The 15,755-nt window shown below is 35.6% G+C and overlaps 2 protein-coding genes across 6 annotated transcripts in view; both read left to right on the top strand.

Moving 5' to 3' along the window:
- Positions 1-11,198, top strand: part of LOC107749121 (cell adhesion molecule 3-like) — a 63,398-nt gene extending 52,200 nt beyond the window's left edge. For 2 of the 3 annotated variants that reach the window (XM_016564209.1, XM_016564208.1), the window contains 3 exons: positions 1,877-1,897; positions 5,789-5,914; positions 7,994-11,198. In XM_016564209.1, coding sequence (XP_016419695.1) covers positions 1,877-1,897; positions 5,789-5,914; positions 7,994-8,112 — 266 coding nt within the window. In that variant the 3' untranslated portion in view covers positions 8,113-11,198. The remainder of the gene's footprint in view (positions 1-1,876; positions 1,898-5,788; positions 5,915-7,993) is intronic. The other variant, XM_016564210.1, reaches the window with a different exon arrangement.
- A 1,443-nt stretch (positions 11,199-12,641) lies between these two features.
- Positions 12,642-15,755, top strand: part of LOC107749112 (kin of IRRE-like protein 1) — a 41,030-nt gene continuing 37,916 nt past the window's right edge. For all 3 annotated transcript variants that reach the window (XM_016564195.1, XM_016564194.1, XM_016564193.1), the window contains exon 1: positions 12,642-12,858. In XM_016564195.1, coding sequence (XP_016419681.1) covers positions 12,801-12,858 — 58 coding nt within the window. In that variant the 5' untranslated portion in view covers positions 12,642-12,800. The remainder of the gene's footprint in view (positions 12,859-15,755) is intronic.

Below are 15,755 nucleotides of genomic sequence, written 5' to 3'. Positions count from 1 at the left end.
AGGCCGGCCGGCCGCAATGATCAACCATGACAACACAATAATTGCCTTGACTTTTAAACTTCAAAACATTTCACACTGAACAAAATCCAGTAACAACCATGCACAGATCAGATAAAAGGGGGTTATTTTGAAATGTAGTTATTTATTTATTTTGGCATTATATATTTAATATAAAAATATTTAATATAATTTAAAAAAACTGTTAATATAATAAAACTACCATGCAAACGTTTGAGGTCAGTACTTTTTTTTAAAGAAACTAATACTTTTATTCAGTAAGTATGCATTAAATTGACAGTGACAGTAAAGACTTTGTCTACTCAAGACAACGATCCTAAAAAAAATGTATCACGGTTTCCACACTGTTTTAAAAATAAAATCTTCTTAATAATAAATGTTTTTAATAATAATGTTTCTTAAAAATCAGCTTATTGAAGCATATTATCAGAACTGGAATAATGGATGCTGAAAATTCAGCTTTGCCATCACAGGAATAAATTATATTTTAAAATATATTAAAATAGAAAACTGTTACTTTAAACTTTGATACTATTTTTTTTTTTCCATTTTTACTCTATTTTTGATCAAATAATTGCAGCATTGGTGAGCAGAAGAGACTTCTGTCAAAAACCTAAAAAAATCTTACTGACCCCAAACTTTTGAATGAAAGTGTATATTATTTTGGCAATACTTTGTTTTTTCACTAACACTGTATGGTCATGACCTTAAGGACATCAATTTTGAGTGTGTGCAGTTAAAGGGATGGTTCACAGAAGAATGAAAATTTACTCATGTTGATCCAAACCTGTATGACCTATTTCTTTCATGGAACAGAAAAGGTGAACATTTAGGTGAATATAATAAATGTGAATGAGAATTGCGGCTGTCAAGCTCCATTAATGACAAAAACTGACTATATCTACAGTATCTTCTGAAGCATATGATCATTTTTAATCACTATTTATTGAGAATACAACGTAGCTTTTCTTCATGAGAGATAACACTGTTCGATTTACAGTATGAATCAATCATTCTTCTTTTGAGTTGGATATTTTTTGTTTGATGTAGTTAAAAAAAAAACAGTTCCAAATGATTTGTTCATGAAGTGGACTAATTCGATAACTCCTCACAGTCCTCATTCACATAGAGAATATCCTTCAAAAATGTACCCTTTATTGTTCCACAGAAGAAAGTCATACAGATTTGGAACGACATGGGGGTAAGTAAATGATGACAGAATTTCCATTATTAGAACGGTTTCTTCTAATACGTGTCATATTTATGTCTAAAAGCGTACAAAAAAAACAAAACACACAGATGTGTAGACCCCCTCCCCCCTCCTCCGAAGCTCTGGAGAACTTGCTTGATTCATCTTTTGCGTACCTGTGTAGACAAAACGACTGAAATGCCTATCCCTGGTGTGTGGGTGGAACAGCTTGAATGTGTCACTTCATAATCGAGCAGGTTGTGTTTGTGCGTGTGAGAAAGATAGAGATGTATATTGAGATCTCCAGTGCAGTATCGCAGAAGCATGTTGAGCAGCATCTGCTGTCGGCTTTGACTGTAATGCAGGATTTAACCAGGCACATCTCACAGCAAAGCCTCTGATTATCCAGAAACACAATCTGACACCACACCTTCCCTCCAGAAAACATTTGCTTCAATTATTTCATTATTTCTCTACGTAAAATCCTCTTTAATACTCTTCCGCGATACTTATTTTTTGGTAGTGTTCAGTGAGCGCACTCAGATGCACGCACGCTCGCGCACATTTTTTCATCGTTTCTCTTTGTTCCTTTTCTCGTGCTTCCACTCATGTGGTCCTCATCCATCCATCCATCCACTCATCCATTCATCCCTTCATCCTCTTGAGAAGAAGCCGGAGTGAATGCTGCAGGTATTGTCACCTCTCTCTCTATCTTTCTCTCTTTTTCTTTCTTTTCCTCCTTTTTTCTTTCAATATCGTCCTGTCTTTCTTTTTGGATCTTTAAATGAATCTCTGTCCCTCTCTTTCTCTTCTATCTCTCTTCTGTTAGTCTCAATTTATGATGGATCTGGGTGTTTTTTTTAGCTACAACTCTGTTGAATTACACTGTCATTATGAACATAGTTAATGGTGCAGGACCGCTGTTAATGAAGGCAAAACATTTGATATTACATGGAAAACTATTAATATCAGTGCAAATTTGTTGGTTCATTGAAAGCTTAGAACTGAATTAGGTTGACGCCAAAAACTGCAGTTTCAGCCAATTTGAAAACAATCTCGCTTAAAAGGATGAATGAGATATTATTGATGCAACTCCGTTTTTGCTACAGGGAGGTCCAGCCATCTGTAGCCTGGTGGAACAAGCAAAACTAAGTCATCAGCAGTGAATCGTTTGAACCTGGAAATGCATCTTCCCCCTTTATCAATCTGGTCATTTGCAGAGCCTGACTGATAAGGGGTGCCGATTTCTGTCACTTTACACGCTGCAAGTTCGATTCTGTCCCCTCCTTGCGGGTCTTTTTCCACATTGTGCTAATTTAAACCGTAGTGCATTTGCATCATCAACACGAGAGCATCATGCAGAGACCCTCCCCCAGGGGGGACTACAATCTCTGTTCAAAAATGCGCAACACCGTGGGATCCCAACGGGGGGCCAGAGGCTGTTCTATTTGTATGGAAGTCAAAGGAGGACATGCCTTAATAGCCTGAATAAACTATTTTTGTATCGAATCAAACTGTTTATCACATAATAAATCGATTGCCTTGGTGCTAACCTTCAGCATTATGCTGTAAAAGTTATATTTGGAGATTGCCAAGAAAAACGGGCAATTTATAAAAGAAGTTTTTTATTTTCAGCATTACATATTCATTTCGCCATCATAAAATTCATATACTGTAGACCCCACGTCAGAGTCGTTATATGATTTACTTGCAAGACAAATATGACTCAAGTTGACATGATTTTTTTCCAGGCTACAAGGTTGCAAACACCCTCTTCTCTCTGCCATGAGTACTAACAGCAGCTCTTGTAATATTATTACTTTTGTAATGCGTTACTCCCAACACTGTTTACCATTATAGCTAGCTAACGACTTGGAAAGAGAAGGCGCCACATAGTGAAAAAATTGTTCATTCAGTTTTTTATTAACATTTTATTATCTAAACTAATTCACTATTTAATGCACTGAAAAAGATGCGCAAAATGCTCACTAAAGACCATTTCTGCAGAGAAAAACAGCAATGAGAAGTGAATCGGAAGCAAATCATCATCAATAGCACATCAGTGAGTCTACATGAACAGTATCTGGATAGCCATTTTCAAAAAGGGACTTGAGTATGATTTGTTGGTGTATTCTTGAGTTTAAATAACATCAATGAAATTCACTGAACTTTGACGTCAAAGCTTGGGTCCTCGACAAAAATAGCTATAAAGCCTTGAAAAAAGGCCTAATTTAATGTGATGTTTGCCAGTGTGTTTAGATTCCCTTTGATTTCCCCATCACTCACTTAAAGTTATTCTTATAAAATGATTTAATAACACTGTTAAATGTAATCTTTACCAAATCTCAAAATAAATAACTAAGAAGATTTTCATACCATACATTATAATGTTGTGATGCCTAAATTGACATTAGCCCTATAGCACTGAAAACTGATGTATTATAATATCAGCCAATGATTATTTTATTATTTTATTATCATTATTTTAATGATTATTTATTTTTCAAATGATTATTTTAGTCCTGTTTAACTGAAATGACTCCTGTAAAAGAGACATTATCTGTTCAGTGCTTTCTACTTTTTCCTGTACTCTTTCTGTGTTTTTTTTTTCTTTTTTCTTTTTCACTTTCCTTCTCTGTTTCTTTCTTTTTCCTTTTTTCTCTGTCGCTCTCAGGGCTTCTAGTCGTGTCACTCAGCACTCACTCTGTTCGTCCTCTTTCATCCTCTCTGCTCTCATCTATCGCTCCCCGGTTTTTTCTTCTCCTGAAGTGTGCGAGCGTCAGGGTGACTGTTAACTTGTCTTGTTTTGATGGAGTATTGTTTGAGAAGGAGACAGAGATCGTGCTGTGGGTGGGAGTGATGGATGTCGTTCACGCTCTCTGAGTCGAGGCAAAGTCACTGAAGCTTATGATAGACTCTTCGCTGAAATCTTGCTTTTGATTATTCATGTGTTTCCTTTCAAACAGAGAGGTCAGCGGCTCGTGGGACTTCACGGTAGATGGAAAATGACATTGTAGTAACTTGCCAGCCCATTACAAATACACTTCACACATTATATGAACTACTACCATTCAAAAGTTAGAGGTCAGTAAGATTTTATTTTGAAGAAATTATTGCTATTCAGCAGGGATGCAGAACAAGTGACAATAAAGACATTTATAATGTTACAAAAGATTTCTGTTTCAAATAAATGCTGTTTTTTTTATTTATTTATATTCAACAAAGAATAAAAAACAATGTATCACAGTTTCCACAAAAATATTAAGCAGTACAACTGTCAACATTGATAATAATAATAAATGTTTCTCGAGCATGAAATCAGCATATTAGAATGATTTCTGAAGGATCGTGTGACACTGAAGACTGGAGTAATGATGCTGAAAATTCAGCTTTGCATCACAGGAATAAATTACATTTTACAATATATTAAAATAAAAAACTTATTTTAAATTGTAATAATATTTCACAATTTTTGATCAAATAAACACAACCTTGATGAGCATAAGAGACTTCTTTCAAAAACATTTTTTTTTAAATCTTACTTGACGTCAAACTTTTGAACGGTAGAATGCATAATGTGAAGTAACAGGAAACAAGTGCTGTGCTTCTTTTCTCTATTTTTAAATGGAGGAAAAGCTATCTGTGATTATCATCTTGTGTGAGATATTTTAGTTTGGTTTGCTTGAAAATGTCAAGAGCCCTATTAAAGAGGAGATATTGCTTCAAATTGTTTCCTAAAATAAGCATTATTGTGCATTAGGACTGGAAAAAAAATATTCACGCTTTGTAATGCTTTCTCAAGGGAATCTGCAATCGGGGAAAAAAGGATTTTACATTTATAGTAATAGAATTCGAAATAATAATGCTGTTTATTGAAAAAGCATGTGCGGTATTATCAGAGGTGTATTTTTGTCTGAGCAGGTGGTTGTGAATAATCGTGATTCCCTTTTATTCAGGTATGCAAACTTTTCACAAAACCAGATGAAAATTTGCATCAACCTGAATAGTTTTAGCATGAATTTTCATCAGTGATTCATGTCGCATTTAAATTGAGAACATAACTTTTCGAATTCATATTGCACATTTCCATCTATTGTACAGTCTCCGTGTACTTCGAAAAGGATGATTTTTTACTAAAATATGGCCAGCTTGGTGCCATTGTTTAGAGGACTGATTTGTCAAGTCAGGTCACCGTTATTTCTACAGCACTTTATACAATACAGATTGTGTCAAAGCAGCTTCTCAGAGATAAACAGGAAAATAGCAGAATCAATTATGGAAACTCAACTATAGAGAAAATGTATTGTTTGTAATCGCATTGTGACTCCCTGAATCAAAATCAGATTGTGAGGATTTCCAGCGTTACTATACATAACATGAATGACCTCTGCTGTGTTTGTAGAGATGAGGTGGGGATGAATAAGTATTGTATGTTTTTCAGTCTTTTGAGTTTCAGCTGAAGTCTCTCTCAAACTTTTCTCTGATTTTGCCTGGTCAGTATTGTTAAGACATCTGTTGTCATTCTGATTGTCCTCTCTGCACAGCTTTGACTATCTACCTGTCTCTCTGTCCGTTTCTCAGACCCCACAGCGATGTCCACCTCTTCAGGAGTAGACCATGCTGTGATTGGTGGAGTAGTTGCTGTCATTGTCTTCATCATGCTTTGTCTCCTCATCGTCCTCGGCAGATACCTCATCAGACACAAAGGTACCACACACTGACACACGACCCTAATCAGACACAAAGAAATCCCTCGCTCTCACACACACACACACCTGGGGTGTCTGGAGGGCTTATAACCTTCCTGCCCCATCAGCAGCTTTTTTTTTTTAAATGTTTTTTTTATAGATTTTGTCTTGAATTTAAGCATCAACAAACATTCTAGACGCTTGACTCAAAATCTCATTGTTTGCTGGGACATTATACTTGTAAATGAACCATGTGTCTCACTGCAACGGTGCACCTAGAAAAAAACACAAGAAAAATGGTCTGGGGAACAAAATGAAATGAAAATGCTGAGGGTGAGAGAACAAAGTACGGGCACATGCTATGTTGCATTTCTTTGATATTTTATGAATGCATATCAAGTGCTCAGAATAAATATATGATCAATATCTAATAGTAATTTTTTTTCATATTCTACACTTAATTTTCTTGCCTTTGGAATTGTATTTGCTACTGTATTTTCAAGATATCTATAAGGGGGAAGTATTGCATTCTCAAATGTAACAGTGTTGACAAAATGTTGCATTTTCTGTTTATTCTTTTACCCAGCCTACAAAAAAAAACAAGACTGTTGATTTTCATTATAACAGCAAAGTTATAAAATACATAAATAAATAAAAATACTGTATACATTACTTGAATGTTACACCTTAACTCAAGTACTGGTAATTCTGTCATCATAACTGTGACACACACTGAATAAGCTGTTTTTATAGTTTAGTGGAGTAGGTGGACTGGGGAAGGAGTTCTGAAATTTTGATGTCTGCATAGTACATCAGTTTCTTTTATTTCAGGAATGCAAGAGCAATTCTATCCCATCTTATGTCCCCCTAAAAACAGCTATTTTGCAGAGTGCAAGCAGCGATTGACAAAGACTGAGACTGTGTCACTGCACAGAGGGACACTGTAAACAGATCATCACAGTTGCGCTGCAGCTTTCTCTCTGTATCTATCTATGACTTACAGCATACAGCTCAAGAAAAGCTGTCAGAAACTATGCATCTGGGGAAAACTGGTTTCAGAGCCAGGAATAAAATGCTGAACAAGAATTTAATGCAGCTGTGCACTGAAAAATCATACTGTATGTACTCTTTGGTGAGGGAATTAATGTAAACACAGTCAGTTAGGTCTAGTGAAAAAGGTGAGAAATAATCAGGTATGTGAAAATATTAGATCTTAATGTGTAGATGCAGCCTAATATACTATATTACTTTAAAGTGAGTTCACCCAAAAATGAAAATTTTGCCAAAATTTACTCACCCTCACGTTGTTCCAAACGTGTATGAATTCCTTTCTTCTGCTGAACACAAAAGAAGATATTTTTTTAAATGTTGGTAACAGTTGCTGGTAGCCATTGATTTCCATAGTATTTGTTTTCAGTACTATGGAAGTCAATGGCTAACAGCAACTTCAAGGATTCTTCAAAGTATCTTTCTTTGTCTTCAACAGAAGAAAGAAACTCATACATTTGGAACAACTTGAGGGTGAGTAAATGATGACAAAATTTTTGGGTGAACGATACCTTTAAAGTTAATTAAGCTACAATATTGACAGAAAAGAGAGAAAGCCCAATTCCTTAAGAATTTCTTTCTTACTTTCTGTTTTCTAACATCAATAATATGATTTTATTTTAATAATAAAATAAGTAAAATAAAATAAAAATATTTAAAATAACATAAAACTTTTAGTTAGAAGCTATGTTTATTTAATTGATTTTTTGTTTTTGGAAAAATCTCTTATGCCCACTAAGGCTGCATTTATTTGATCAAAAATACTGTAAAACAGTAATATTGTGAAATATTATTGTATAGTAATATTATTCATTTAAACAAACTGTTTTCTATTTTAATATATTTTAAAATATATTTTATTCCTTTGATGGCAAAGCTGCCATTACTCCCAGTCTTCATCATGAAATATAAAAAGGATGTAATAATAAAAATAAAAATAATGTGCATTAATATCAAATAAGCATTCAACAAATTACTGAAGATATACAATTAATGACGATGATATACAAATAGCAGCTATGGTTTCACTCTCTCTGTCTCTCTCTCTCAGGTACGTACCTGACTCATGAAGCGAAAGGTTCCGACGATGCTCCGGATGCAGACACGGCCATCATTAACGCTGAGGGTGGCCACTCTGGGGTGGATGACAAGAAAGAGTACTTCATTTAGAGATCCATCCCTCCGCTCCCTCTTCCTTCACACGCTTCAGTTCACTCAGCCTGACGGGGAAAAACGGGGATGGCAGAGAGAGAGGAAATATGTGAGGAAAAAAAAACAAAACAAGTGTTGACCTGTTCGAACTGAAGGACCTCAAATAAGCTTCGACACACAGGACAGGGAAGTGAGAGTTACGCACTGGCATGTGGGCTCATTTTCACACACACATACACACACACACACACACCCATACACACATACTATTTCTCCATTACCATAATGACACATGAGAAAACACACTTGAGACATAAATAATAAAAAGAGGCAATATGACAGTGACCACACATTCCTCGTCTCCCATGACTCCTTTCAATCGGTCCAGATGTACTCTGGCACATGTTGCACAGTGATATGTGCATGCATGAACTTTCAGGACACATGGTCTGCTCCCAAAACCATCGAAAGACACAGACTCATAACAGGCATGCATGCAAACACACACCGAACATCAAGTGTCTTAAATTCTTAAAATTTAATTTAAACCATGCAACCCTGCAATATCACTGACAGATACACACACACACACACACACACCACCTCAGTGTTACACTATCATACACACACACACACACACAGAATAACCAGGCAAAAACAGCAGCCCCTGCAACCATTATGTGGGACCCCCGAAATAAATTTATAAATACATATATATATGATTATATAGCATCATTTTTACTCAGTGTGCTGTAAATATATCCTCCATCTCTCTCTATCTCTCTCTCTAACCTCACTGTCTGATATTGCAGTATATACTCTCTGAGCCTGCCTGGTTTTCTTACATGTGTGGAAATGCAGAGTTGATAAAAAAAAAAAATCTGGACTATGGAAAAAAAAAACATGGTGTTATGAAAACTTCAGTAATATTTGTATGAATTATGTTCTCTTTGAGTTTGATTTCTGGTGTTTACTGTTGGTGCAACAGTCTAGTGTCATTTCATCAACCTGGGAAGATTATTATTATTATGAGGTCCTTAATCTCAATGCATTACATTGTGCACTGATGTGTCATTGTATCAGGCCTAGTGATTCGCTCACTCACGCCACCTTCAGGAATGAATCTTCTCTGTTCTTCAGTGGCGGGACTCTCAGAAAAAGCAGGGTAAAACAAACTACTGCTCTCTTTCTCTCTCTCTCTCTCTCTCTCTCTCTTTCTCTTACTAATCATATTCTCACTTTCTTCCACACCTCTTTCCAGTTTGTTCTTAAAGCTAGATTATTGCTAGACTTACACCATCATTGTAACCACAGACCATAGTGACATTCGAAGGGAGTTTGGGGGTTTAGACGGTTGCATCTTGCAATAAACTGAGACGATTCTATTTAATAAAAAACAGTTGATTAAATCTGGATTTTTAAAGGTGATGTGTGTCATTTTTAGTATGCCAAAATCCTTACTCCTATCCAATCTTAATGTGAATAGACTGTAAATAAGCCATTTGTAGGTTGATTCCCTGTGGCACTATCAAAACACTGCTCTGTTTTTTGAGCATCCCAACCTCCTAACATATAACTTTGGCTCAACCTATGGCATGCAGTCTGATTCAGTTTGGTGGCTCAGAAATTACACACTTTTAAATATGTTGTGCTTAAATTTGTTATTCAGGAATACTGCTTCACTATGTATCCAGCTGATTTTTTTCCCTAATCCATGCAGATCTAGTAACCGATATGATTACAGAAAGTGGCCAGTTGTCATTTCTATATCACCTATTCCTTTTCAGTAGCTATTTACCTAGAGGAGAAGGTTGGAACTGTGACTTGGGTGTTGAGTTATAGTGCTCATGCAAGCAATGCATGTTTGAATCTGGCTTGTGACATTTTTCAATTGTATTACACCTAGACCCTCTTCCAAACATTTATTGTCTTTAAATGGGCAAAAATTTAACATTTGAAGATTTGGTCTCTGAACTTGCGGAACTGGGGAAAAGAGGCAGGTGTGGTTATTTATTGGAAAACTGAGATAAAGTGTTAAGCTGAAAAATAAACGTCATAATTCTGAATAAAAAACGTGTTTTAAATTTTCAGTTTAATTCAATTCACCTTTATTTCACAGTAGAACTCGTTTCAAAGCAGCTTTGCAAGAAATGCACGTTTCAATGATACAATGTCATTTGGCCCCAATAAAAGGGACTCTTAAATCACATCTGCCACGTATATGGAAGTTTAGGCGTGTTTTTGTTCACGTGGGATGACAGGGTCATTCGTTTAATGCGTATGTAGGTCACAACTAAGTGGCAACTGACCGATTACAACCAAAAGCCGTCCTCTACCTTCAGACTCCCTCCACATACCCCATTAATGCCAGCAGACAATGAGTTTGTGAGAAAAGCAGTTACAATCGACTGCCACAAGATGGCGATAATGCATTTCCTCTCTCTCTCTCTCTCTCTCTCTCTCTCTCTCTCTCTCTCCTGTACGAGTAGTAGAACTTCCAGTTAGCTATCAATCAACTCAGTGCTTAATTTTAAATTGTTGTTTACTTTTATTCTGCTGTAGATGTGCATACTGTTGTTTGTAATTTTATGTTCCTTTTATCATTTTTATGGTGACTAAATGTCTTAGATTGGGAGGTGTAGATTATAGTTTCCATGACTTTTGTTTTGTTTGATAATCTGCCATTTTTTATGATTTGATGTGATTAGTGTTGCCTTGAACAGTCTACACACTCAAGTGAGCACAGACACCGGCACACATTTATTGCGCGTCTGTGTTTACATGCGTGGAAGATTTTCACACTGGCCCACCAAACAGATGCAGGAACACTAAAAGTATTATTACATTCTGTTAATGGAGTTATGTTAGATTCATTTTTTTTTTTTTTTTAATGATAAGTCTTCCTTTTGAATAAATATTCATATCATGTGGAGCTATTCTGTCATGTATGTTGATTTGTATTATGGCCGATGATGTCATCTGAACGGGATTGAACTCTGAGATCATCATCATTGTGGGTTCCGTTTGTTTGATGGTCCGTTTAGACAGTATTTGCTTTTTGTTACAAAAGGAGATCCCTTGTTAACTTCAAAATAAATATACATTTGGGGTAACCTAATTTCAGTGGTTATTGTTATAATTATTGAAATGTATTTTAATCCTAAAGAATCCTTAGAATTTTGTTATTTAAAAGTAATATTTACGAGAAAAGTGATCTGTAAAGCGATCTGACCTTATTATTAAAAATAAATTCTACATTTTCAAATATAAAAAAAATCATGCAATATATATATACATACATACATACACACACACACATTTGTAATAACTTTTTTAAATACATAATATACACATGTGGAATATATTTCATATATCTTTTTATTGCCATAAATTTAAAACTCTTGACTTAAAAAAAAACTGTTGCATATTTTCACTGTTATATAGGAATATGGGGCAAGTTGTCACATTGATTTATTTGGATGTTAATTACATTGTGCTAGCTGTCTCTTTAATACCGCGTGGTTTACATACATGTTGCTGCTGATTGGGCTGACATGTTTGACACACCCACCAAACAAGAGAAAACGCATCTCAAACCCCGTTGCACACCGTTTCCAGGAAACATGTCGTTCAAACCGGAAACCGTAGCAAAACGGTGCACACCGGTTTGAACTTGAACTTGCCCCTGCTGTTTACTGACAATAATTTGCGAATACTGAAGATATTAAAAGTATCCTAACTAAATCTACAGCTTATACACCTGTATTTAAAATAAAAAAGGAACAGTACAAGAGTTATTAAAAACAATTCACGAAACAAAAAAAAAAATAGAAAATGCATTAGGGAAAAAAAACAGGCAAGGTGTGGCCATAACACATAGGCTAAAACACATGTGACAACTTGCCCCAACCTGCCATCGTGGAAAAAAATATGTTTGTCGTGAGAGCACAGTTTTAGCCTTCACAGCCTTTTAGTAAAATCTACGTCCATATGAGGGTTTTATTATAGGCTATTCCCTTCCCTATAGGCTGTTTACCCCATTGCTTTTCAAACATATTATAGTATTTGTCATTTTAAATTAGAAAAGAGTGTTAACAAAAAAAATCTGAATTTATGACAGTTGTGTACCAGCCCAGGTGTTTAAAATCAACATGCTAGAGAAATCAAACACTTGCAGTTGGACGAACTGTAGCCCTTGTGACAACCTGCCCCTGTGACAACTAGCCCCGGTCTCCCCTATATATGTATGATGACAGGGAGGCCAATTCTCAACTGTTCCTTATTTGATTAATCATGGTCGTCTGATTGAACAGCCGGCAGATTTTAAAAGGTGAAGATAAGAAATTTTATATCCGCATGTGTATATGATCTGCCGAGCTGTGACATTGAACAGCGTGTAAGGACGACAAACGCAAGAGAGAGAGAGAGAGAGAGAGAGAGAGAGAGAGAGCTCCGTAGGCGCAGTACCGAGCGATTCCTCCGGTGATCTCAGAGCGCTGCGTCTCTCCTCGACAATCAAAAACAGATTTGCTGGAAGAAAGAGATTTTCCAGCGCACATCTCGCCCGCTTCTGCTGAGGAGAAAAGAAGCACGCGCTGAATGAATGAACGCAGACCGAATGACATTCCCAGCACCGGTTCGCGGGGTTTCACAGTGCAGCGTGGAGAAGATGAATTGATGGTGTTTTCTGACTGACAGAGGTGCAGATGGGCTTCAGCATGACTTGCCTCTGGATTTTAACTTTGGCCATCAGTGTTCACAGAGGTAAGACACAAGCCGCCTTCACAAGGAGCCAAATGACTCCGTTCAAGGTGTCTGTCTCTCTGTCACAGCGGAAGGTGTTTTAACTTTGTTACTATGGTAACGCTATAGGTTAAATAGCGCTTTGTTGTATGATCTCGTGTCATGGTTTTTAAATAGTAGGTTATGGACAGTATCACCCTCTGGTGACCTTATGTGCGCGTGTAAATTATTTTAAATGCTGATCTTTTTTTAATTTTTTTTTTAGAGAGAAATCTAAATTTTATAGTCTCAATATATTTCCTTTTTATGGCTGTTATTAATGGCAGCTTGCAGGATTATGTTCGCACCTCTGATCCGCCGCCGCGCACCTCGCGCTTTGTAGTTCAGGGTCTCGTGCCTTCCGTCTTGCTCGCGGTGCGCAGTGGAAAACCGTTATCCGCGGGACGCATTACCGGTGACGGCGGTATTTGACTGGGAAGAAACCACGGCTATAGATGAGGTCCGCGGACGAACGTGACTGTAGTGTAAAGTGTAGCATTGAATGTGAAGTGAAGTGAATATGAATGAAAGGTGGGCTCCGCTTTGCCGTCAAGAATAATAGAAAAAAAAACGTGTTGCTATATATTTGTGTGTGTGTGTGTGTGTGTGTGAGTGTGTATACACACGTAACAGTTAGCCAATTTTTGTATATATATATATATATATATATATATATATATACAAATTGGTTAACTGTAACTTATTACGGTACATGGTGAAAATAATCTTATGTTTTAATACATGCATTTAAATATGTAGAAGTTACATGTTATATGTGTAACACATATGTAAGACAATGCATGTAATTCTAATTGTAATGGTAAAATTAAAAAGAAAAACAGGTTAATAGAAGTGAATATTATGAATTACCTTATAAATTATGGAAAAATTATATTTAGTGTAGTTTTACAGATATTGTTGAAATAATATGTTATTAGTAAGAAAACATTGTGAATTGCTTTATAGAGTATGGAGAAAGAGGCATTCAGAAATCCCTGCGGAAACACTTTTCTTTATAAGTAATACGTAATAATAATTAAGTAAAAATTAAGAAATTAAAATGTAGCCTATTATGTAAAAAGATTAGTTATTTATTATTATTTATTAGTTTCTTTTAGACTGTTGATTGTTGTACAGTATGTTGCTTTTTCCATTATTTAGCTACTGTTTATAGCATTATTTAAATGTTGTTTGTTATTCTGTTGGCGTTTTTTCTTTTGCTCTATGCATTGCATTATTTATGACAGTTGCTGGCCAATTTTGAAAAACATTAAGTCATCATGTTACCTTCTATTATCTTATTATCAGAAGAGCATATACAATTTGAAGGAAAACTAGATCAATTTTGAAATCGCTATTAGACATATAGAACACTGGGGTCCCCAGGGCCCCAAATATAAAGACAGTCAATTCAGTCTCAACAGAACATTAGAGATAATAATAACACAGACATTTTGTGCTTCTTACTTCAACCGGTGTGTCTGCAAAAATCTGTGGATGTGTAGGTGAAGATCAGAGAGTGCGTTCTCTCAGATCTGATACTTGTTAGCAGATTTTCATGTGAAGATGGTGGTATAGAGAGAGAGAGAGAGAGGTGATGAAAGAAAGAGATTGAGGGAGGTGAGACCTGTTTGCAGGAAGTGTCAGCAACTTTCTCTGAAGGAGGGATTCAGAGAAGAGAAAGAGAGAGGGAAAGTGATGGATTGATTGAGAGTGAGAGCACCGAGTGACACAAACATGTTGTGATGGAGGGATAGCATGATGAAGAGATAAGGAGACAGGCCCGACTCAATCTGTCAAGGGAAGGAATGCAAAGGGAGGGAAAAAAGACTGAGGGAGGACAGACGAGAAAATGATGTTATTTTTTAATTAGTCTGCAGTATTATGTGTTTAACATTCCTAGTGTGATCTGGAGAACCCTTGTGTAAACGTACTGTGACCACACTGTACAGAAGAAAAACGCTGACCTTTTTAGATCTTTGACATTATTTGCTGTTTTTAATGTTCTTTTCAGTGTGCTGTGATGTGAAAACATTTGGTCTTATTCAAAAAAAAAAACAGCAAAATGAACTTGTAGATCGTTCATGAATCCCTTTTTACATAAACTGTCCCTTTGAATTGAACACTCTAAAAAATGCTGGGTTAAATATAACCCAGCGCTGGGTCAAAACAACCCAATAGCTGGGTTTTTCCCTTTTTAACCCAGCGCTGGGTTAAAAAGGGAAAAACCCAGCTATTGGGTTGTTTTGACCCAGCGCTGGGTTATATTTAACCCAGCATTTTTTTAGAGTGAATGCAACAAATTCCATATGAATTATGTTACATACAATTTACACACACGCACAATTTGTATCCATGAAATAGCAGAATCAGAGTTTATTTGGGCCATTCAGGATTTATTTAATTGTAATAATTTAACTTTAGTATTATTAGTCAAGTCAAATTTTTTCACAATTCATATTATTTCAAAGCAGCAGTAATATGCATAAATTCATGATATTAATGTTTATAATATCTCAGTATCTTCATGCCTAACCTCATTTAGCACACTAAAAATTAGCATTTTAAGATGATACAAGCAATCAAGCATTTGAGGTATGCTAAATAATATTGCCCTATAGGCGACAAGGCAAGTCTACAGTAGTATGTGGATATATATATATATATTAGTGCTGTCAAACGATTAATCGCGATTAATCGCATCCAAAATAAAAGTTTTTATTTACATAATATATTTATGTGTACTCTGTATATTTATTATGCATATATAAATACACACACATACAGTATATATTTTGAAAATATTTACATGTATTTATATTTATACATTTTATATTCATATAATTTATATTATATATAAATATATTTAATATATAAAC

The sequence above is a fragment of the Sinocyclocheilus rhinocerous genome, unplaced genomic scaffold, assembly GCF_001515625.1.
Source record: "Sinocyclocheilus rhinocerous isolate Xijiao unplaced genomic scaffold, SAMN03320098_v1.1 scaffold919, whole genome shotgun sequence".
NCBI lineage: Eukaryota > Metazoa > Chordata > Actinopteri > Cypriniformes > Cyprinidae > Sinocyclocheilus > Sinocyclocheilus rhinocerous.
Note: the sequence above shows the minus strand (reverse complement) of the source record. Positions and strands in the feature narration are given on the sequence as shown.